General features: G+C 37.8%; 1 protein-coding gene across 5 annotated transcripts in view; it reads right to left on the bottom strand.

Annotated features, from left to right (window-relative positions):
• Positions 1-24,733, bottom strand: part of PKHD1 (PKHD1 ciliary IPT domain containing fibrocystin/polyductin) — a 435,870-nt gene that overhangs the window by 29,157 nt on the left and 381,980 nt on the right. For all 5 annotated transcript variants that reach the window (XM_060021687.1, XM_060021686.1, XM_060021688.1 and 2 more), the window contains 3 exons: positions 15,361-16,375; positions 5,158-5,293; positions 3,891-3,978 (listed from right to left, as the gene is read on the bottom strand). In XM_060021687.1, coding sequence (XP_059877670.1) covers positions 3,891-3,978; positions 5,158-5,293; positions 15,361-16,375 — 1,239 coding nt within the window. The remainder of the gene's footprint in view (positions 1-3,890; positions 3,979-5,157; positions 5,294-15,360; positions 16,376-24,733) is intronic.

Here is a 24,733-nt window from a genome sequence, read left to right as displayed (position 1 = left end):
GACAATGGAAACACAATGATCCAAAACCTATGGGATGCAGCAAAAGCAGTTCTAAGAGGGGAGTTTATAGCAATACAAGCCTACCTCAAGAAACAAGAAACATCTCAAATAAACAATCTAACCTTACACCTAAAATGGACTAGAAAAGAAGAACAAACAAAACCCAAAGTTAGTAGAAGGAAAGAAATCATAAAGATCAGAGCAGAAATAAATGAAATAGAAACAAACAAAATAATAGCAAAGATCAATAAAACTGAAAGCTGATTCTTTGAGAAGATAAACAAAATTGATAAACCATTAGCCAGACTCATCAAGAAAAAGAGGGAGAGGACTCAAATCAATAAAATTAGAAATGGAAAAGGAGAAGTTACAACAGACACTGCAGAAATACAAAGCATCCTAAGACACTACTACAAGCAACTCTATGCCAATAAAATGGACAACCTGAAAGAAATAGACAAATTCTTAGAAAGGTATAACCTTCCAGGTCTGAACCAGGAAAAAATAGAAAATACGAGCAGACCAATCACAAGTAATGAAATTGAAACTGATATTAAAAATCTTCCAACAAACAAAAGCCCAAGACCAGATGGCTTCACAGGCGAATTCTATCAAACATTTAGAGAAGAGCTAACACCCATCCTTCTCAAACTCTTCCAAAAAATTGCAGAGGGAGGAACACTCTCAAACTCATTCTATGAGGGCACCATCACCCCGATACCAAAACCAGACAAAGATACTACAAAGAAAGAAAATTACAGACCAATATCACTGATGAATATAGATGCAGAAATGCTCAACAAAATACTAGCAAGCAGAATCCAACAACACATTAAAAGGATCATACACCATGATCAAGTGGGATTTATCCCAGGGATGCAAGGATTCTTCAATGTACACAAATGAATCAATGTGATAAACCATATTAACAAACTGAAGAATAAAAACCATATGATCATCTCAATAAGATGCAGAAAAAGCTTGTGACAAAATTCAACACCCATTTATGATAAAAACTCTCCAGAAACTGGGCATAGAGGGAACCTACCTCAACATAATAAAGCCCATATACGACAAACCCACAGCGAACATCATTCTCAATGGTGAAAAACTGAAAGCATTTCCTCTAAGATCAGGAACAAGACAAGGACGTCCACCCTCGCCACTATTATTCAACATAGTTTTGGAAGTTTTAGCCACAGCAATCAGACAAGAAAAAGAAATAAAAGGAATCCAAATCAGAAAAGAAGAAGTAAAACTGTCACTGTTTGCAGATGACATGATACCATACATAGAGAATCCTAAAAATGCCATCGGAAAACTACTAGAGCTAATCAATGAATTTGGTAAAGTTTCAGGATACAAAATTAATGTACAGAAATCTCTTGCATTCCTATACATTAACAATAAAAATCAGAAAGCGAAATTAAGGAAACAATCCCATTCACTACTGCAACAAAAGGAAAAAAATATCTAGGAATAAACCTACCTAAGGAGACAAAAGACCTGTATGCAGAAAACTATAAGACACTGATGAAAGAAATCAAAGATAACACAAACAGATGCAGAGATATACCATGTTTTTTGATTGGAAGAATCAACATTGTGAAAATGACTAGACTACCCAAAGCAATCTATAGATTCAATGCAATCCCTATCAAATTATCAATGGCATTTTTTACAGAACTAGAATAAAAAATCTTAAAATTTGTATGGAAACACAAAAGACCCTGAATAGCCAAAGCAATCTTGAGGGAAAAAAATAGAGCTGGAGGAATCAGATTCCCTGACTTCAGACTATACTACAAAGCTAGAGTAATCAAGACAACATGGTACTAGCACAAAAACAGAAATATAGATCAATGGAATAGGATAGAAAGCCCAGAGATAAACCCATGCACTTATGGTCAACTAATCCATGACAAAGGAGGCAAGGATATACAATGGAGAAAAGACAGCATCTTCAATAAGTGATGCTGGGAAAATTGGACAGCTACACATAAAAGAATAAAATTAGAACACTCCCTAACACCATACACAAAAATAAACTCAAAATGGATTAAAGACCTAAATGTAAGACTGGACACTACAAAATCCTTAGAGGAAAATATAGGAAGAACACTCTTTGACATATATCACAGCAAGATCTTTTTTGACCCACTGCCTAGGTTAATGGAAATAAAAACAAAAATAAACAAATGGGACCTAATGAAACTTAAAAGCTTTTGCACAGCAACGGAAACCATAAACAAGACAAAAAGACAACCCTCAGAATGGGAGAAATTATTTGCAAACAAAGCAACTGATAAAGTATTAATCTCCAGAATTTACAAGCAGCTCATGCAGCTCAGTATCAAAAAAACAAACAACCCAATAGAAAAATGGGCAGAAGACCTAAATAGATATTTCTCCAAAGAAGACATACAGATGGCCAAGAGGCATGTGAAAACATGCTCAACATCACTAATTATTAGAAATGCAAATCAAAACTACAGTGAGGTATCACCTCACACTGGTTAGAATGGGCTACATCAGAAAATCTACAAACAAGAAATGCTGGAAAGGGTGTGGAGAAAATGGAACCGTCTTGCACTGTTGGTAGGAATGTAAATTGATTCAGCCACTATGGAGAACAGCATGGAGATTTCTTTAAAAACTAAAAATAGAATTACCATATGACCCAGCAATCCCACTACTGGGCATATACCCTGAGAAAACCATAATTCAAAAAGACACATGCACCCCAATGTTCATTGCAGCACTATTTACAATAGCCAGGAAGCAACCTAAATGCCCATCGACAGAAGTATGGATAAAGATGTGGTACATATATACAATGGAATATTACTCAGCCATAAAAAGGAACGAAATTGGGTCATTTGTAGAGATGTGGATGGACCTAGAGACTGCCATACAGAGTGAAGTAAGTCAGAAAGAGAAAAACAAATATCGTATATTAATGCATATATGTGGAATCTAGAAAAATGGTACAGATGAACCGGTTTGCAAGGCAGAAATAGAGACACAGATGTAGAGAACAAATGTATGAACACCAAGGGGAAATCGTGGGAAGGGGTGATGGTGGGATGAATTGGGAGGTTGGGATTGACATATATACACTAATATGTATAAAATAGATAGCTAATAAGAACCTGCTGTATAAAAAAATAAATAAAACTAAAAAAAAAAAAGTTCTGAAATACGTTGCAGCATAGATGAATCTTGAGGACATTATGCTAGGTGAAATCAACCAGTCACAGAAGGACTAACACTGTATGATTTCATGTATATAAAGTATCTAAAATAGTAAAACTTATAGAAGCAAAGAACAGAATGGTGGTTTTTGATTTTCATATGCACAACTCCAGAAAAGTAAATGAAGCTAGCAGTGGTACTGGGACTGAACAGGAAGGTAATGGAGGACCAAGAAAGCTGGAGAGGAGAAAATGAGCTCTCAGGGCCTATTCTGGGCCAGGCGCTTTGCATTTGCCATCACATTTATTCTTTATAACATTGAGAGCCAGTGCTTGTTTCCCCATAGAAACCACATTGTACCTATGACTTGATACTGTACCAGAGAATCATCTGTACATGATTAGGGGGCCATGACCTTTTCCTTACACCATACTGAAGATACAGGTATGACAATAATACTCCTCACCATGTTGGCAGGGGTGGGGGTAGGTGGGCAGATGGTTTGTTAAACATTTCCTGCCAACCTAATGTTCCCTTTTGCAGACACTGGCATTGTAGACTGGTGGTGAAGGGGATTTCTTCCAAACTAACAAAGATACTGAGTATTAGCGGCTTTTGTTATAGATTCCCAACGGTAGCAAACATTTCTGTGCAGATGCAATTATAGCAGGTCTCCGAATGTCACAGGTACCTACCTCTCAGCATGGAATCTGATGTCCCTTCCAGAGAAACAGAAATGACCCAAGGCTCTGATGGGGGCCCCAACGACTCTACTCTCCGATTCTGGAAACAGGAAAAAAGGGGAAAAGTTGGACTCAGAAGAGAATTTTGTGAAGTTATCTGAAAAAGAAGAGGATTCACACAGAATCTTTTATAAAGCACACAATAAAAAAAGGAAAAAAATAATAAATAAATATTTTCTTTCTCAGGTTAAGAAGAATATATCAAATTAGCTTACTGAGCAGAGAGAAGGGAGATTATTGCAAGAAAAGTTGGGGCAGGGCAGTGAAGAGGAGAAAGGAAAGTTAAGTTTACAGAAAAGGAGAGTGGCACGGTGTGCTGAGGGTTAATAAGGAAGGAAAGATTAAGACGACAAAGCAGGAGAGAGTTGGGTGAGTGCCAGGCTAGAGCAGAAGTGTGGACCTCAGGCCCATGGCCTTCAGCCCTCTGTAAGCACGTCAGGGGAGGTATTTCTGAAGTCAAGAGTGGAAAGCTGATTTGAGTATCATATTTCACTCTTCCCCCCTTGATATTAGTAAATATAGACAAGATAAAATAGAATCAGAGGGCATGGACACTGAAATTAGAATTGAGCACAGAAGCCTCTTGTTGATGCTGTACTTAACCACATACAGGAGAAATCATTTAAAATAACACAGAACTATAATGCAGATGTGATGGCATAAATTCCTTCATTAGCATATGAAATGACTTCTTCAGATATAGATCCAGCACTTGGAGAAGGCGAGATTTCTGAGAAGATACATGAGACCTGCTGTAAGAATGTGCTTGAGGAGGGCTTCCCTCGTGGTGCAGTGGTTGAGAGTCTGCCTGCCGATGCAGGGGACACGGGGAAGATCCCACATGCCGCGAAGCGGCTGGGCCCATGAGCCATGGCCGCTGAACCTGCGCGTCCGGAGCCTGTGCTCCGCAATGGAAGAGGCCACAACAGTGAGAGGCCCGCGTACCGAAAAAAAAAAAAGAATTTGCTTGAGGAGAAAAAGTATCAGAATTCTATTTTTACCCTTGATCAAATTCTGGGCACTTATAGAAAGTGGAAGGAAAGCAGGCTGTGAAATGGAAGGAAAATAATGAAAGTAGTTAGATGTTCTAAGTGCACCAAATGTCCCAGGGTGGGCACTCTGTACATGTGTATCTTGAAGATGATGCAATGTGAAACATGCGCCAGATACAACATGGTACCCGGCTCTGAATAAAGATTGTTACCTGGGCACAAGGTACCTGCTTATCCAGAAAAACGAGCTGTGGTTGTACTGTAAGTTCTTTTCCCACTTCTCCATCTGAAGGCTGGACTAGGACTGAAAGACCATAGGGCCGAATATATATCAAGTTCCCAGTTTCGAAATTGCTTGTATTTCTGGCACATGTTAAAAAAGAAAAGAATACATGCCTAAGATTACAGATATCATATCACTGCAGTAGCTTTTTTCCATAACACGTTATTACCAGTGAGAAGATTTGCATTTGCCTTTGTTTCTAGAAACTGAATAATACACTGTATAGCAAACATGACCTTATAACTAAAGAATAATTATATATTTACTTTATATGTTTGCTTTGCCATAGGAAAGAATGCACACTGGTTGGGGCGGGGGGGTGGGGGAGGTGGGAGGAGAACATACTATGAACTTAGATTTTTATCACAATTTGTTAATATCAGCTCCAAAAAAGCCTTAGTGAGGCAACTTATCAGACTAAAATATTTAGAAGGTGGGGATGTGTTCTAAGTATGCTAGTAAACCAGCTCTCCCCCAAGAGGTGTTAGTGTTTTCCAATTTCCACAGTATAAATACATTCACCATGGCTAATTCTGTGGTACCAAGATGACGTCACCGAAAAGAACTGGAAAGAGATGCCTGGGAGCAACCTCCCACACCACTGTTTCACATGGAATAGCTCATTTAATCTCACAACCACCCTTTCATGTTCATTGTCTCCACAGGATGCTTGCACTAAATAGAATCGACAACTGTGGAATTCATTGATTAATTGATTTCAGTTGAATGAAGTCCTTAGGGAGAATAATACTTATTTATAATTAATATATGCTGAGCACTTACACCCTGTACCAAGTACTAGTCTATGCTTTCCACCTATAAACTCATTGCATCTTTAAAGTGGCACTATGACATAGGTACTCTTATTTGCACATGAAGAAACTGAGGTCCAAAAAGGCTTCAGTATTTTTCCAAAGGTCTTACCAAGAGTAAGTGTATGACCAAGGTCCAGAGCTATACTGTTTTTCATCTCTTTTGAGCACATTAATTGCTGATGTGACTTAGCAATAAAATGGAATAATTATAAAATAAAATAGTTACATAATTCATGATACCTCAAAACATCTTTTTACCGGAGCTTTGGTATTTTGGAAGACCCAAGGCAGCGCTATTAAACGAATATTCTGGGTTATACACCTATTGTCCCATTAAGCCTATTGTGTATTACACATCAGAGGCATGCAATAGAGTTTTAGCAATTAAATGGATATATATAGACACCATATATCACACATATTACCCTAATATAGGGTAATAGATTACCGTCAAAACACCCTAGGTCAGGTCTAACAAGGCTTTGAGGTTTTTTTTAAATAGTATCCTACCCAGCCCTCAATTAAATGCTTGTGAGTCAACTACTTGGTCCCCTAATCTTTTTTTTTTTTCTTATGTGAGGAGAAAAGGATATTTATTTTAACAGAGAGTGTATGTGAGGTAAAGGTGACAATTAGTCCTAAGAAGAGGAAACAGTGCAAGAACAAATACAGAGGATCACAAACTATGAAGTTTCTGTAGGGAGCAATTTCCCTCTCCCCTGAGAATCCTGGAAAATGGGGGATGGGGCATGTGTGGTCCTACGAATCCCTTTTGGTCATTTGCCAGCTAAGGCCCTGACCTCTGCTAGAATCACTCACTGGGAATTCCACACACACTAGTCTGATCATCATTTATTAGTTTGCTTAGCCTGAATGAGTAAGGCTCCTTTTTATTTAAAGAAAAAATTGAAATCATATTTTAAAACCCCATGTTATTCATTGCATCCTCTATGGCTCCTAGGTTACTGGAAAATTCTAACATTGTTATCACATACTATTTCTCCACTGGCCTATTTTTTTTTTTTTTTTTTTTTTTTTGCGGTATGCGGGCCTCTCACTGCTGTGGCCTCTCCCGTTGCGGAGCACAGGCTCCGGATGCGCAGGCTCAGTGGCCATGGCTCACGGGCCCAGCCGCTCCGCGGCATGTGGGATCTTCCCGGACCGGGGCACGAACCCGTGTCCCCTGCATTGGCAGGCGGACTCCCAATCACTGCGCCACCAGGGAAGTGGCCTATTTCTTAAAAGCTTTCTGATGCAGGACAGGATGCAGGCTGGCCGTGTAGGTTAAAGAAACCAAAAGACTCCATCCAAGGTCCTGACATAAGTACGTTGATGTCTAGAGACGAAGGGATGGGAACCAACTACCTGAACACTTGCTAAAAGGCCCGTCCCTGACACACTTTAAAGTTTATTGTGAGCAAACATCTCTGATTAAATGTAAACAGCATCCCACTGGAGGTCAGAGACTTGCTGCTACAGCATATCCCAAGGTAATACCACTTTAAGCTCCACATAAACTCGTAGGCAGTTTCTAACCTAAAACCTGACCGTAGGTGGTACAGTTTTTTACGATATGTTATAATAGTGCAATAAATCTGTTAGCTTAAAATCGAATCTCCGTGGCCTTTTAGAGAAATCATCATTAAATGCAGGGTCTTGTTAATGATGCCATCGAAGTGAAATTGTTTAATCTGCTAAGGGGGTGAAAGGTCACCAAATGAATTTTTTATAATACATCAACTTGACACGCAATAGGGAAAACTGTAATAGATAAAAGCAAAGGAAAAGGGCACTGTCTTCTTCTGATAGGTCAATAGCAGCCAAGAGAGTCACTCATCCACTTTCCTTTCACGATGGGGCTCCTTTTGCATTTAATATGGACACCCAATTAATACCTCAGCACCACAGACAACCTCATTTTAGGTGACTTATAGCAATTTCTCCCCCTTCCCTGAAATGAAAGTGATCACAATACATCATAGCATTGTGCGAATTAACGTTAATTGATTCAAGTTACCAAGCAATGATGGGCCACTTATATAACCTAGGCGTTATTGGGTGCTAGAAGGGATGGAGGGAAGATTAGATTCCAGTGTCCGTTGCTGTGACGACGGGAATCACCTGACGCCTTGTTAGACAGTTGTAAGGTTCTATTGCTGGCCCCAGTGGGGTCGTCAGTAAACCGGAGTGATGTCCAAACATCATTATCCGCTGCTCCGATATTAAAGCAAAGGGATTAGCAACTTATTGCAAGCAACCTGGATTTGTCATTGTGCTGTCGTTATCCAATTTCCAACCGCTAATGTGACTGTAGCCTGCAGGCAGAAGGACCTACAGCCAAACTTTAAAAAATGGGGGAGGAAAGTTCCCTCCAATCCTCCCAGTTTAACCACTATTTCACAGCTTCCAATAGCCAGCCAGGTATGTGGAAGAATTTTTTTTTTCCTTCAGTGCTTAAGTGCTAGCAAAAGAGAAAGACCAAGAAAATACAGAAATGTCTGAGTTCAGAGATCACTACTATTCACTCCAGCTCTTGCTTTTTAATCTGCCCGATCTGCAATGCTTCCCCTACAGAGGAGGGGATTGTTTCTATCTGCATGGCAAACTGAGCAAACAAATAAATAAATCATCTGATGAAGGCTAGCTCTGGGCAGTGAGGTGAGGGTGGGGCGTTTGGAGATACTTCCTCACTTCCTCTTCAGCCTTGGCCTCCTCAAAGTTACTAAGTCAGGTTCCTATAAAAGAGCTCCATGTTTTGATTAAATTTTTTAGGGTATGCCATGAGGGAACTTAAATTTCAGAGGAGTTTGCAAGATTCTGTACCCTGGAAGAAGAAAGCAAATTCTCCACTCAGTTCAGTTTAACAAACAAATGTTAACCCTTCCACCATGTACAAATATTGTTTTAGGCACTATGAGATAGGCAAAGATAAATACAACACCATAACCTCGGTCCCTCAGGAATGTTCTTCCACAGAGTCCGTAAGGCAAGAATGACTTTCCTGGCTATCTTTCAGAGCTGACACACACCATTTTATTTATATTTCATAGTCCTAATGCTCCCTGTTAAACCTAGCCAAATGCCCTTAGCTGCCATCAACTCCTAAGAGAGAAAAAAATGTCTTATGATCTCATGGTTTCTTTCTGGCACCATAGCATAGTGATTCCAAACTTCGCACATTACAAGCATCCAATACATGTTACTATAGGAACACTATGACCAATCAGTACCCACCATGCACTTCCTCTGTTCTTAGGTCATTAAAATGCCTCTAGAAAGCCGCCACCTATCTTGGACTGACCAACTTCAAGTTCTGATACACTCTTGAACTGGTGCACTTACTGCTGTGCTCTAATACTTGTTATTAAACTCTTATGGTTCTTTGGAAATTTTCATTTCAAACTGAGATTTGAGGAACCACAGGCGTAGGTTGCACTGTGCCATGAGGATATAAAGACACAAAATAAACATGGCACAGCCTCCAACGAGGTCAGCTCAGAGGTCAAAACCTAAGTATTTTAGTCAGAAAATTGTTCAAAATAATATGTTATAATAAATCTAGCATGAATATCTTATCTGGGATAATGTAAATTCTGAATAGATTTTTTAAGATCATACACAAATATTCAAAATTTCCTGTCTGTGATGGAGTCCCCTAGCAGTCATAGTCTAACCAGGAAAAGAGAAATCACTCAAGATCTTTCTGATGGAAGAGATTTGTTACAGGATATTGGTTACACAGGAGTATTAGAATAGCAGAGAAGTCAAACTGGTTACATTTCACTATTTGCAACATGTATTTAACGATCACTTATAGTGCATGACACTGCTTAGGTACTCTTGGGAGTATAATAGTAAATTGAAGCCTTGACCAACGAATGAATATTATAAAGATAAAAATATACTAATTTTATGAAAAACTAGATTAATGGTTAAGCAGGTTCATATTGAATTAATGATTTCCTTGTAATAGATATAGAATAATGAGATTTAATACACCATATTCTTATTAGACAGTTGTGTAAATGTTTGTTTTCCCTATCTATTAATTTTTAAATCTCTAGATTTTCATATGAGCCATACAATTTTTTGGACATAATAACTGTTCAATTAATGTTTGGGAAATAAAAAACATTCAAATGTAAGTTTTCATGAGTCTTTATTATATTTAGCTACAACTTCACCACCCGTACACATAAATCTTAAATTGATTGTAAGGTAGTATGGTTCCGGTTCAATTTCGGAATTAGAAAATTGAATTTTCTAATACATGTGCATGTGGGTGGAAAACTACTGGATGCAGATAAGTCAACAGCAATAATGGATTAGAATTTTCCTCCTGTTTATAAGGAAGAGAGAAGGGAAAATGTAAACTGTAGAAGTAGAATCAAAGATTTAGTGGTCTGGGGCCATTTAGTATAAGAACAAGGGTCCCTAAGGGCATCACTGCAGTAACAGAGCTGTGAAATAAATGATAGTTTTAATGATGACATGAATCATCAATAAAAATGTGAAAGGTCTACATTATTTTCCATTTAATAAGGCTGGATAATATCTATTTCTTTTTAGTTTAAGAGATGAAGTCTTTTTTAAAATGTAGTGATAAAATAAACAATTTTTAATTAAATGGAAAGTTTACTTATGCAGAGCATCTCATTTTCCCGCAAAGCCACATATATAAAATACCATTCTGATAATTTTGCCATCCACCTAACTCAACAAAGCAGTGAATTTGTATTGTAGTGAAAAAAAGAAATGGTGCAAAAACACTCTTTAATGGCAAAGTTGTGGTTTTGCCAGGAGGGAGGAAAGAGACAGGCTAGCAGTACGGGAATCCCTTCCCGGATGAATATTCTGCCAGTCTTGAGAAGAGCATCCTTCAGTGTTGACAGAAAGACCCTGTCCTTGCATACTCCAAATAGCTGTTTCCTAGAATGCAGGTGCCCAAGGGGCAGGGAGAGATTGCACAAGAGAAGATGTTAAATGAGCCTGAATGTCACCAAATGACTCATGTCACCAATTGTCTCTCCTAGTTTTCTTCTCTATTCCAAGTCAGCTTGATAAGGTGTGTCTTATACACAGTGAGGAAACTTAAAAAGCTACTAATGTGAAGGGTGCAAAACACACAGGTGTATACCGCCACAGAGCCATGCTCACATTCCCTATAACTGTTTTTAGGGTCCAAGGTTCATGGCAACGTCAGAAACAAAGAGTTTTATGTGAGATAGCGTATTAGTTTTCTATGGCTGTGAAACAAAACTCCACACACTCAGTGGCTTAAAATATCACAAATCTATGATCTTCAGGTTGTGGGTCAAGAGTTTAGACAGGCTTGGCTGGGAGTTCACTGCTTAAGTGGAGGCTCTCAGGAGAATCCACTTCCAAACTCATTCCAATTGTTGGTGGAATTCATTTCCTTGTGGCTGTGGAATGGAGGTCCCTGTTTCCCTGTGGGCTGTCAGCCAAGGTCCACTCTGTACTTACAAAGTGCATCTGATTTTTTTCTCATGTGGTGCCTTTCATCCTAAAAGCAGTGACACTTCAATTCCTTCTCACACTTGGAATCTCTCTGCCTTCCTCTTCTGCCACAGCAGGATAAAGCTCTCCTCTTTTAAGGGCTGTTGTGTGTAATTGTGCCACCTTGATAATCCTGGGTATCCTCTCCAACTTAAGGTCTACTGTGCCACATAACACAGTGTCTTCATAAAAATTCTATCTGATCCTATTCATAGGTTCCCAGGATTAGGGCAGCACACTTTTGGGTGGTCATTTTAGAAATTCTCAACCACAAATAGCTTTAGCATTTCAATAGCTAAACTTCCATGAAAGATACAGATATATTTATGCTTACCAAATGACAAAGAATATTATTTAGAGGTGGGTTGTTTTTATGAAGCAGGAGAAAGAGAGGGAGAAGAAGAAAAGACAGGAGGGAAAGAAATTCAAAAGAGCAAAAATCAAATTTCTACTGCCAGGATTCCAGATAAAAGGCAGAATATAAAATAAGACCCTCGTGGGGAACCCCAAGTTTAAAAAGCAGAGGTTGAACATATGTTTATCTCTGTTCCCTCTACTCCACCGAAATTACTTAAAAGGAGAAAAATGAATAAAAATGGTGTAAATCAACATGGATAAAGAAGGCAGGAGAGGAGAGAGCAACCAACAACAGAGGTTAACAAAGCTTTGGAAGACGGAAGACAGGTTCATGGAACAGACTTAGCCATGCAGAAGACACTTAAATCTAGATGCCTCTAGAGGAGGATAAAGACTGGGAGAGGCCAATGTGTTGTATATTATTTGGTTAAAACAATAGCACTCCAGTTCTCCCCACAAAGCAGAAAGTTGGTAGCTTTTTGAAAGCAGGTAGTACTCCCCTTGATAAGTAAATGTCTGATATGGCCTCAATTTGCTGAAATGCATGTAACGCCATTAAATTAACAAGAGTGAACCTTTAAAGAACATTGTAGATGTTTCCACTGAAAGGCCTATGTCCTCAGACTAATTTCTGCTGTCTAAAGGTCAATTCATTAGCTTGTCAATGGCTCTCCAGTGAGTTCAATGGAAGTCTGAGTTGACACTGATCGAAGTTGAAAGAAACAGGGCTGGCCCTGGGATCTGCCCCAGGCTTCAGGGTTGTTTACCATACTGTACAATTCTTAGGACCATGGGAAAACTTGCTGGTTCTCATTAAGTCCCTTAGGACATGGCATTTCTCATTCTGCAGAGAGTTATTCAGATATACTTAAGAAGCAGCCTTTCGTTAGCTTCAGAAGATTTTTTTTTTTTTGCATATCTAGGAAACCTCTCTTAAAATACTAAAGAAACTGAGAGAGATGGGGACTATAACACATCCCAACAGAAAACTGATGCTACATGTCACCAATTGTCTGTCTGAGTTTTCTTCTCTATTCCAAGTCAGCTTGATAAGGTGTTCCTTATACAGAGTGAGGAAACTTAAAAAGCTACTAATGTGAAACTGTTGATACATGTTCAGCAGTTTCTTATCAAGTCAGAAATACATGAGTTAAAAATGAAAACATGATGGCTATGACAGATGGTGGGCAATAAAGGTGCTCTTTTCTCTGAAGCTCACGATAGGATGATATCCCACACACATATGTGTGCATACCTACACTTGTGCTGGGTCCACTCTCTTTCCTGGGTTTCCTCTGCTTTATCTCCATTGCTTCTACTCTTTGACTTTGCTCTCCTTCTAGTTAAAAGCTAAATATTCACTGAGTCTTTTTTGTTGTTGTTGTTGTTTTGGGTTTTTTTTTTAATTTATTTTTTTTCTTATTAGTCATCCATTTTATACACTTCAGTGTATACATGTCAATCCCAATCGAGTCTTTTTTTATATAATATAAAAATCAGTCATTTTAGAAGGATGACCTATTAAGAAAGCTCAGTACTGTAAAATCTAAATAAAATTGAGCAATGAACTGGCTCTATTTCTCTCTAGTCACCCATACATAGAATATGCTCATGAGAACTCGGTGGAATCTAAATGAAACTGGACTAAAGGAAAGAAAATATATTTAAATGTAAGCTAAGATACATTAGCACCATCTTTTCTCAGATTCCTGATTTTTATATTATCATGCATAATATCATAATTACATTAATAACATGGTGAAGGTTTAGTGGTTAGTAAAAATATCTAAGATATAATAGATTCTGAGCGCTCATGCAACTAGGAGTATTTTTAAATTCTAAACTAACAATCCTCAAAGCCCTTCACATCAACCAGAATCCAGAAAAAAAATTGCTTGAGGTTTCTTTCCATATCTTCCGTACATACTAGTGTCCTGTAAGGAAGAGGAACACCAAAGACAGGTAAAGTATGCTACATAAACATTAGCAAAGCTTTCATTTGGATATGTTTCTCTACGTATAAAAAGGCAATCAATGTATTAGTTGAATATTCCTTAAAATGTGAAGGTGTGTCTTTTTGTTTTGTTTTTTACTTTATAGTGAATACCACATCCACTGGAGATGGTTGTATAGAAGTAATTAATACCCATTAAATATTAGTTGCTTATTTATTAGCACTACGACAAATACAGTGAAAGAGCAGCAAGAGAATAATCTAAAACAATATGAGCATTCTAAACTTTCACTGAGTAACATAGCTCAGAATCTAAATAATTTTTATCTATTTCAGGGACCCAACATCAACTATATCAACTCAAAACGTGCATAGGTTTGAGCTTATTTTTCCAGTGGTGATGACAAGCTTGCAGGGAATATCCATGTTTGAATCTCCTGAGTCCTCTATAACCCAGCAGCACGCATGTGTGAAACGGTTAGTTTGTACACGTTTTCTAAGCATTATGGCAATTTCATATTGTCTCTCAGTTTGGAGTATCATTTCTGGTTCTTTCGTATCTGCTAAAAATTAGAGCTTGGGACTCTAAGAGTCTTGACCTTGTGACAGATGTCTTAGATGAACTTGGGCTGGACAATTCATTTCTTGGGTAATACAATGTACAAAAAAATTGAGAGTCATTTATACTTGCCTCCTCCTATTGTGTACTTCATGTACTTCTTCATGTACTAAGCTCGGGGAAATATTCAGCTAAATTTACTTCTGAAGTGTGTAGTAAACATTGATCTGGTAAAGAACTTCAAAATACAAGCTTGTAGAGTCCGAAGAGCATAGCACAAAGGGTATTATGGATCCTACACAGGTCTGTGCCATAAACATAGTTGGCAGCAATCATGTTCTGCCTCATGCAATTTGACATCCTTTCAGGGCTTTATAATCCTAGGTTAAATAAAGCCCAATCAGGGTCACAGCTTTAGCTTAGTGAACTCCTGGGCATCCCTCCAAAATGTTCCTAAATATAAGTCTCTTCCCCAGTCCCTACAGGCAGTATTATTAACAACACCCTGAGTACTCAAGTCTTAGCTCATAGCTCTATGGAATTGTGATAGATAGTGTTTTTGTCCCATAAGGCAAAGATCATATCTGTTTCACCTTAGCAAACCCAGAATCTAGCCCACTGCTTAAATATGCGTTACATGATAAATGAATGAACAAGCACATTGAAAACAAGTTGCCTTAGAAAAATCTCTTCCTCCATGTTTTTCATTTTAAAGTACCAAAATAAAACATCTACATCTACCCAGGAAATAGAATAACCATGAAGACTACAGATTTAATAAAGAATTTTAAAATTGAGAATTTAAGTCTATAAGTGGCTCTTGACATTTTTATCCTTATCTTAAAAAGCAGACAGGTTATGTGACTCAGTGTAAGTAGGCTGACATTTGCAATACGCTTCCAAGAAATCAGCTCTCATCTAGAAGTTATTATAATTAGTACTTACCCATAGCCGATGACTCCCTTTGACTGAGTCACCAGTAAGGCCCCAATAGTCATATTCAGAACATTCTCTAGTACTCCAGTCTGCTGAGCAGTGATAACCTGGTGAGCCAAAGTCTGTAATTTGTTACTTGATAAGGATGGAATTACTCCAGTGTTCCTTACTGCTGGCAGATCACCAATTTCAACGACCATCACTTTTGAGATAGTTTCCATAGTGGTGGGCGGTAGGACTCTATATGAGCTCATTTCCATCATGAGAAGTCTACGCTGACCAACTCTATCATGACTGGCACAAGTCACAGTTGGGCAATTGCGCTTTCTCTTTGCTCTACGGTCAGCCATGGCCTTTAAGGTTGCTTCATTACCAGGCATCTCATGAATAAATCTGATTTGGTCTTGGCTAACCTGCAAGAAGTCAGTTAGTCTTTCAAGGGTCATCATTTCCCAGCCTTTTTCTAGAACTGAAAACATCACAGTGAGGGCCAAATGAATGGAAACACCTGAGCGAATTTCAATGGGCTCCTCTCCTTGTAGGACAACATACAAGAGGTTATCCATGATGCTGAAATAGTTGGCGCCAATAGACCCATTCAGCAGTGAGGAAGTTGACTGAACCTGAGTAGGTGTAATGAATCTTTCCCCTAAGAAAACATTCGGGCTCTGGAGTTCATGGTAGAATACAGCCAAGAGGAGCTTGGAGGTACTCTTGTTCCCCAATAGAAAAAAACGCAAAACTTGAGGAGTCTGATCCACAAAGCAGACCTTGGTGATTTCCTTGGTGGGTAAAATGGAATAGAAAGCAGATACAGACCCTGAAGTGGAGCAGGGAGTATTGGCATTTACGCTACTGAAGGTGTCAACAAAACCACTAGTCACAGATACAACTGGATACAACTTTTGCATTGCCCAAGTGGCATCAGCACTGTCAAGAATTAAGATCACTTGGTCAGTCTGTTTGCAGATGTAGCCTTGCATCAGCGATCGGTATGTGCATTTCTGCTCTTCTCTAAATGTACCTATAAAATAAAGGAAAATAAACAAGTGACGTAAGAACCACAATCTCTCAAAGATGATTTACAATCCATCACTCTCACCATCATCAGTAACCTCAGGAAACATTTATTGAATATTCAAGTGTGAGAATGCAAAAAATTCTTGGGCAAAATATGGAAAGATACAGCTCTTTAATATAATTTAAATTTATATGTTACATAATATGCTATTTAAAGTTAATAATGGGCATAATAGCTAAGTGGTAAAAGAGCTGAATAAACAAAGTAATTAAGAAAAAGGAATAATCACTAAGGTCTACATAATGGAAAAAGGATAGGCGAGAAGAGGGTAATGATATTTGAGTCAATGGGAAAGAGGTAGATTGAGGGGGCGGGAACAGAGATTTTATGGAGGTATATTAAAATTGAAAAGGTATATTGTGACCAGATTGTGAAATAGTTTGGATGTCAGACTATATAATTTCCTCATACTTTTTCTCTAAACGTGAAGAATAAAGAAATACAACAGGAGGAGAAGAGGAAAGTAGTAATTTGGGGAGTGTTGACATTAAATAGAGCCCAAGTTGAGGATGACTGCAGCTAATGAAAACATTTAAAGAAACAGCATTATTCACTATTCCCACTATTCCTAATCTTCCTGTTTATGAACCTAGAGTACTTCCTGTTCTGAATTCAAAGGTATATGTTACCTTCCAACCAAAAAAAGTTCCTTTGACTTTAAATTAATAGTCACAAAATTGTCTTGTATTGTTTTCTACATATTTTAATTTTCCTTAGTGCATGTTCATCTAAGTAGCCTAAGGACTGGAACCAAAAAAAAATCAAATTATTACTATGTAGGATGTACTACATTTGAGCATGATCTAGCCTCCTTCTGCATCCTTCCTTCCATGTAATACGATAAGAAATCTGTGCCAAGCAAAAGTACAGTGAGGTATCACCTCACACCGGTCAGAATGGCCATCATTAAAAAGTCCACAAACAATAAATGCTGAAGAGGGTGTGGAGAAAAGGGAACCCTCCTACGTTGTTGGTGGGAATGTAAATTAGTGCAGCCACTATGGAAACAGTATGGAGGCTCCTTAAGAACTAAAAATAGATTTACCATATGATCCAGCAATCCCACTCCTGGCCATATATCCAGAGAAAACTGTAATTTGAAAAGATACATACACCCAATGTTCATAGCAGCACTATTCACAATAGCCAAGACATGGAAGCAACCTAAATGTCCATCGACAGATGAATGGATAAACATGTGGTATATATATATATATACAATGGAATACTACTTAGCCAAAAAAAGAATGAAATAATGCCATTTGCAGCAACATGGATGGACCTAGAGATTATCATACTAAGTGAAGTAAGTCAGAGAAATTCAAATATCATATGATATCACTTATATGTGGAATCTAGAATATGATACAAATAAATTTATTTACAAAACAGAAGCAGACTCAACAGACATAGAAAACAAACTTATGGTGACCAAAGGGGAAGAGGGGAGGGAGAAGGATAAATTAGGAGTTTGGGATTCACAGATACAAACTACTATATATAAAATAGATTAAAAAAACAAGGTCCTACTGTATAGCACAGGGAACTATATTCAATATCTTGTAATAACCTATAATGAAAAAAATATATATATGTATAACTCAATCACTTTGCTGTACATCAGAAACTAACACAACATTATAAATCAACCATACTTCAATTTAAAAGAAGAGTGTCATAGGGCACTGAGGAAAGCTGAAAGAAGAAAAAAAAAATCTGTGCCAAAGCTGCCTATGGTGTCAACAAACTTAATTACCAAAATGCTACTTCAGGAGTAGGACACCTGAACCTCAAAAATAACAGCAACAAAAGGGTCAAAATTATAAAGAAAACTGTAAAATATTTCAAATGGAATGATAATGAAATTTTAGCATATCAAACTGTGGGATGTGGCAAAAACACTGCTTTGAAGGAAACTTATGTTAAATGCTTATATTACAAAAGAAGAATTGTCTAAAAGTGATGCCTTAGGTACTCCCTTACAAATTCAGAAAAAGATCAAAGTAAACCAAGAGTAAGTAGAAAAAAAGGAAATGATAAACGTAACAGCAAACGTCAATGAAACAGACAACAAACAAACAAACAAGAAAAAACAGAGTAAGTGAACAAAGCTAAAATTTCGTTCTTGGACAATGTCAACCAATTGATTAACCCCCCGCTAGACTGATCAAGATATAAAGGAAGAAAACACATCACCAATTTCAGGGATGAAAGAAGGATTATGACTTCAGATCCTACAGGCAAAGATTAAGAGACTCTTACAAACAAACTTTATGCCAACAAGTTCAACAACTTCGATGAAATAGGCAGATTCCTTGAAAACTGACACAAAACAGAAAATTCTAATTGCTCTGTCTCTTAAATCACTTGAATTCATTAAATTAAATATGAAATTGTTAATCTAAGTAGAGATTTAATTATAAAATATTTTTTAAATGGTCACCTATACACAGTGTGTTTTTTCCCAGTGGTAATATGGAAACGTTAATGTGAAATCAAGAATTATCTTCCAAAGCATGGAACCAGTGTGAAGGGAATTAATTAACTGCACGATCTTAATAGCCATGGACATTTTGCTTTGAGACCCTGATACATCACTCGCTACTACAGGTATATCATTTTCAAAGGAGATAGTAAGGTAGCCTTTCCTCATGCATTATCCTCAAATCACACTAGTTCCTCTTTTCTAAACCTACTGCTCACTCTCCTTTTTACACATTTTTTTCAGCCATGCTGATGCCATTGATGAATCGTTCACGTTCCATCCAGTTTTATAGATCTCTGACTTTATTCTTCTTGCTTCTCATTCAGGAGTTATAAGGTCTTTCATAGTGACCTCTGTAGATTGCTAAATTCTTGGAACTGTACCTAAATAAAATACTTATTCTCTCAGTTGATATGATTCTCAATCATTCTCTGCTACTAACTAACTATATGTACTTTGATAAATTACATAAACACTAGGAACCAATGTCCTTAAGGTGTTATATCTCAAGGCCTAAGGCTATATCTCATATTTAAATTACCATAGGGTTCAACATCCTACCTCAAACACAGCAGAAATTCCTTAATATGTATTAGTTGATTGACATGTAATGTCCTTTTCAAAACCCCTATTCTTCCAATAATTTTTATCTATTATTTCCAGGTGTCTAGTTATAAGATTATTATTCTATAGCTTGAATACAATTTAAACCAACTCATCACAAGAACAGAGTATACTACAGAAGGGCATTGTGAGAATTGCCCCTTGAATTAATGTTAATATTTGATAGTGTTCTGTGAGAGATCCAACTATTTCACATGAAACCGTAAGACTGAAATTATGGCTGATTATATTTATATGAATCTTCTGCTCTTGAATCACATAATTGATTTGTCCACACACAAAAACATTCTGTTATGACAAAGCATTTTTTTCTTGGCTGATTCATTCATTCATTAAACAAGTGGAGGAAGGGAGTGAAAGGTTGGATAAGCCTATGAATGAATCAGGAGAACAATGTGTCTTCTGCAGACAGTAAATAGAATGTGCTGGTGGATTTGCTGTAATGACTGAGGCAGCAGGGATACTAAGAAAACACACCGTATCCTTATATTCTGTAACAGTGGCACGGAAACTATCAGAGGGGTCCTCCTGATAAGACAAAACTTTCACACAGTTTTGTTAATGGGAGACTCTGACTTATTGCTTCAACAGGTCTTAGATGGCCAGAGGGTGGTCATCCCATGTTGTTGCAAATAATATATAATGGTTGCTTGGGAGAGCTTCAGATAGAGAAATATCTGACAGGAAGTCCATAGACTCATGGGAATGGTACCTGGAAGGTGTATGGGATAAAAGAGGGATTAGAATGCCAAGAGGAAGACTTGACCTCACTACAAAGATACCCTCAAGCTATAAGGTTGGTAATCCTTCCTTCTTTCCCTTTTTCTTTCCTCCCTCCCTCTCTTCCTTCCTCCTTCCCTAACTTCCTTTACCTAAAACTTTCTAATAGCAAGTTTAATTATCCATAGTTTATAGATAGAAAAATTGACTCACAGCAATTATGATTCACACAATTACTTAGTAACAGTCATGAGGAAGAGGAGGAAGAGAAAAACATATTTTTTAACTTCTACTTGTGCTTTTGGCAAAATAAAATGGAATCCAAATAATTTCATTTGGGGATTGTATTTAGATGTGGGGTCAGCTGTGATGATTAACCCTGTGGGAAGGGTGCTGTATAGTCAGGAGTTCTCTTAACACAGTCTATTGACAGGAACTCACGGAAAGGTTTTTGGTTATTTGTCAAGTCACATATTTGGCAAGAGTCCATTTGCTTCTTTTCTATTACCATTTGGCCTTTTTAATATTTTAGCATACTTTCCCTGAAGTATAACTGTATAGCCACTAATTTAACAAAGGCAATAGACTAAAGATTATCAGCAAGTCACATTATGTAGTTTTGTAGCCAAATGTGGAATCCTGGTGTTCATAAATAAGAAACTTTACTTTTATTTCTCCAAAACTTACCAATGACTAAGAGACGGTGGTTTATTGGTATCTTACCATCAATTTTCCTATTTCACCTTCAGAGTTAATCAATTCCAGTATTTTAATTTTGATGTGAGGCAAAAATCAAGCACAGGAAAGCAATGCCCTGGGATTCCAAAGCTGCTACATGGGTGCAGTTCTTCATTGTGGGAGAGAATTGACATTAACTCCTTAGGAGAGGGCTACGCACACCCAAGCACATGTCACGTCCCCTCTCCCAGACACAGCTGGCAGCACCCACGTGGACAGTCTGGCTTCCCTTCTAAATAGCGATCCAACTCTTCCTTCCCTGGGTTTCTCTTCCTCCTGCCTCTCTCCATTGGAGAAGGATGTAGTTTTCAGTAATGATTCTCTTTCTCACTTTTTTTTTGTCTTTTCTTTTCTGATTTCTCCAAATGGCCTTATCTGCCAGTCACAATTTTTGTGGTCTGCAATTCTGATCACTTTTAAATGAAACCCATGCTGGCTTTGGTAATCATAATGTCATTTACAATTTACCACTAAACACGTTTATTCAGTTAGTAGCACACTGGAGAAAGAGAACTCCATATGAACTCACCGTGAAAGGCCTAATCTGATTATTTCCTCATGAAAATCCAGGCAGGGGTGCTTGTTAAGAGGGGCTGAGAAAAGAAGGGTGAAAAAAAAAAAAAAACCCACCAAGGTCTGGCCACAGCTGACTTTCATAATCAATGTGAATAGATAAAGTGACCCAGCCTGTCAGGGGCAGCCACCCAGTCGCCCCAGGGCATTCCTCTCCAGAAGGCAAGAGTGGACAGGACTTAATAAATGCTGAGTGACCGGTGAGTATTGGCTTGGCCTATGCTCTTTCATTCAAGATGGACAAGACCGGTGATAAAGTCCAGAAGCTCCTCTCTAAGTGGGGGAAATTAGATGAAGCAGGTTGTATGTGTGTGTGCATGTGTGCATACGTGCACTTGTTTCTGTGTGTACTTTAACATCCTAAAATATCCTAGACATACAATATGCTCTGTCCGCCTTTCCCTAGATTGGAAACCATGGACCTAGAAACCAGAAAGGAGGAACGTTAGGTACTCCTGGTAAAGGAGGAAGCAGAGGAAAAGGTGGGTGGGTATGTATGTGAATGTGTGTGAGTGTGTGTGCACTCAGGTTGCTTCCAGGGTTCTAACAATTATTAACTTTGTGTCAATATTTGTCCTTCCTGTCTTGAAATGAGGATTTTCCACTTCATTTCACATTTGAAAAGAAAATATGCCAAAGGGGTCGTCTTTGTTAGGAAAAAAAATTAAAAGAAAAGGAAAAAGAAAAAATTTCTATCCCTTATTTAGAAAAATGGATCAGAAGGAAAGAAAGAAGTATTTTAAAAATAAATGTTTTGACTCAAAGGCACATGGATTCCTTCCATCTTCCCCATTTCAACAAAAGAGAAAAATGTATATGTTTGAAAATAGCAGATAGCAGATTTTGACAAAAGTATAGCAGATTTTGACAAAAACAAAATATATAATCATCCTCTTATTTTCAAGAAATGAAAAGAAATCATTTATAATTCTTTTCTGTCAAACAACATTTACACCTCATTGTTTCTAATTTAACAAATATAAATGGCCACAGATCAAATAAAGTGAAGACAAGCTGAATTTATTCCCATTTATATAGGTTGTCATAGACCTTCAGGCTATGAGGAATGAAACTCCAAAATCTGTGTTCCTAAATGTACAAATGGAGTAACTGAAATCTTGCAAAGAAATATTAAAGAAAATATGTATTTAGTCATATTAGCAATAATAGAGAAAAACTATCTACCTTTTCGAATGGGGAATTCAAGCTAAAAACTATTTTTTAAAACCTCAAAACTAATGGGCATGTGTTATATTTGTAAAGTGAAGGTAAATTGAGGGTGATGTTCTTGTGCATAACAGATTCCACACCGATGACAAAAAACACAACCTTGCTAATTTGGAGTCTAGAATTATTGGTCTTAAAATATATCGAGTGACCATAATATGGTAGTTCTCGTCCTTGTAGAAGAGATAAGGTATATATGTTTGCACATATACCCATACACTCAGATAGTATTATAAGAAAATGTAATTTGAGAGACTTAAATTTCAATGAATTGGAAAATTTAATGTATTCCAAGTTCGGGTCATGGAGCTTCAAAATAAAGGCATTTCCAGGTTGGTTTTCACAAATTGCTAGGCAGTGGCACTCAGGGGCTGAGTCTCCTTGCATCATTCTCAGTGAGGAAGACACTGTAACAGCTGGTGGTTGGCGTGGCGAAGTGACTCCCCACGTTCAGGAGTCAAGAGAGGACAGAAATAAGCCATAATTGAAAAGAGTATAAAAAAGGAATGTACATATGTGTATAACTTTGCTGTACAGCAGAAATTAGCACAACATTGTAAATCAACTATACTTCAATTTAAAAAAAATTAAAATTAATAAAAAGAGAGATGTCTGAGCATGAAGACAGCTCTAAACGACAAGATACTGCAGAGGTGCGAAAGGCTCTTAATGACGAATGCACATCTAGAGGGGTAATGGGCTAACAGACTTCAGGAGCTACAGATTCTGGGATCTGTGCCCATTTTTGAGCAATCTCACCAAAGTTCTTGAACTTGAGTCTATTTTCCGTGGGAATACATATTCAAACTAATGTGAGAAAAATGGAAAACCACATAAGACCAACCATTATATGAAGCAAGGATGCCTGTAAGGCCTTCTGTGAAAGGTCCTTCTGTCCTTACTAAGTTCTCTTGGTGAATATTTTGAAATATTTGTTCCCTTTTATAAAAAGTGTTACTTTGATCAGGAGATGAAACTACTTTGAATGCAGTGGTAATGAAGATGAGGGAGAAGGTCAGATATGTATCAAATAGACCTTTCTTCTGAATCAACCATCTTTCCTTTCTCCTTTTTCAAACTAAAAAAAAAATCTTAATTTTGGTGATGAAAGTCCATTCAAATTAATTCTAGAGGACTACTTTATATGATTTCACTATGTTGAAATGTCATTGTCTATATTTTGCTTGAAATAAGTCTCATAGAAAATATTTTTGCAGTTTTGTTATTTTATTTTTGGCTGTGTTGGGTCTTCACTGCTGCACGCAGTCTTTCTCTAGTTGTGGCGAGCAGGGGCTTCTCTTGTTGCGGAGCACGGGCTCTAGGCACGCGAGCTTCAGTAGTTGTGGCACTCGGGCTCTAGAGCACAGGCTCAGTAGTTGTGGCGCATGGGCCTGGCTGCTCTGTGGCATGGGGGATCTTCCTGGACCAGAGATCGAACCCATGTCCCCTGCATTGGCAGGCAGACTCCTATCCACTGAGCCACCAGGGAAGCCCAATTTTTGTTATTTTGTTGTATCATGATTTCACCTGCAAACATCTACGGGTATGGTCTCAATTATGATTTTTATTCAGTGAATACTGCTCTGAAAACAGCCAATGTAAATCCAAGTTCAGGAAGCCCAGTTTTGGGGGCAAGAGATCAGGTTTTCCCGTTAGAGAAACCTGCATTGCGTCCTGGCTCTGCCACCTTCCAGCTGCAAAACCACAGGCAGGTTACATAAGTATCCTCTCTCTGACTCAGGTAACTCATCTGTAAAAGTGGTTGAGAGCAGTTCCCAATCCACAGGCTGATGAACAGCATTAAATGTGATGATGCACGTGCAGAGTCAGGAACAAACACTTGCTAATATATACAAGCTGTTACATTCGCCATAATTTAAAAAGGAGTATTTTTTTAAATACTTTTTGCACTCTCCTCTTGCTTTTTTTGGCAC

Source organism: Delphinus delphis, chromosome 10 (assembly GCF_949987515.2).
Source record: "Delphinus delphis chromosome 10, mDelDel1.2, whole genome shotgun sequence".
NCBI lineage: Eukaryota > Metazoa > Chordata > Mammalia > Artiodactyla > Delphinidae > Delphinus > Delphinus delphis.
The sequence above is the reverse complement of the archived record's forward strand: the minus strand, read 5'-3'. Positions and strand labels throughout refer to the sequence as shown.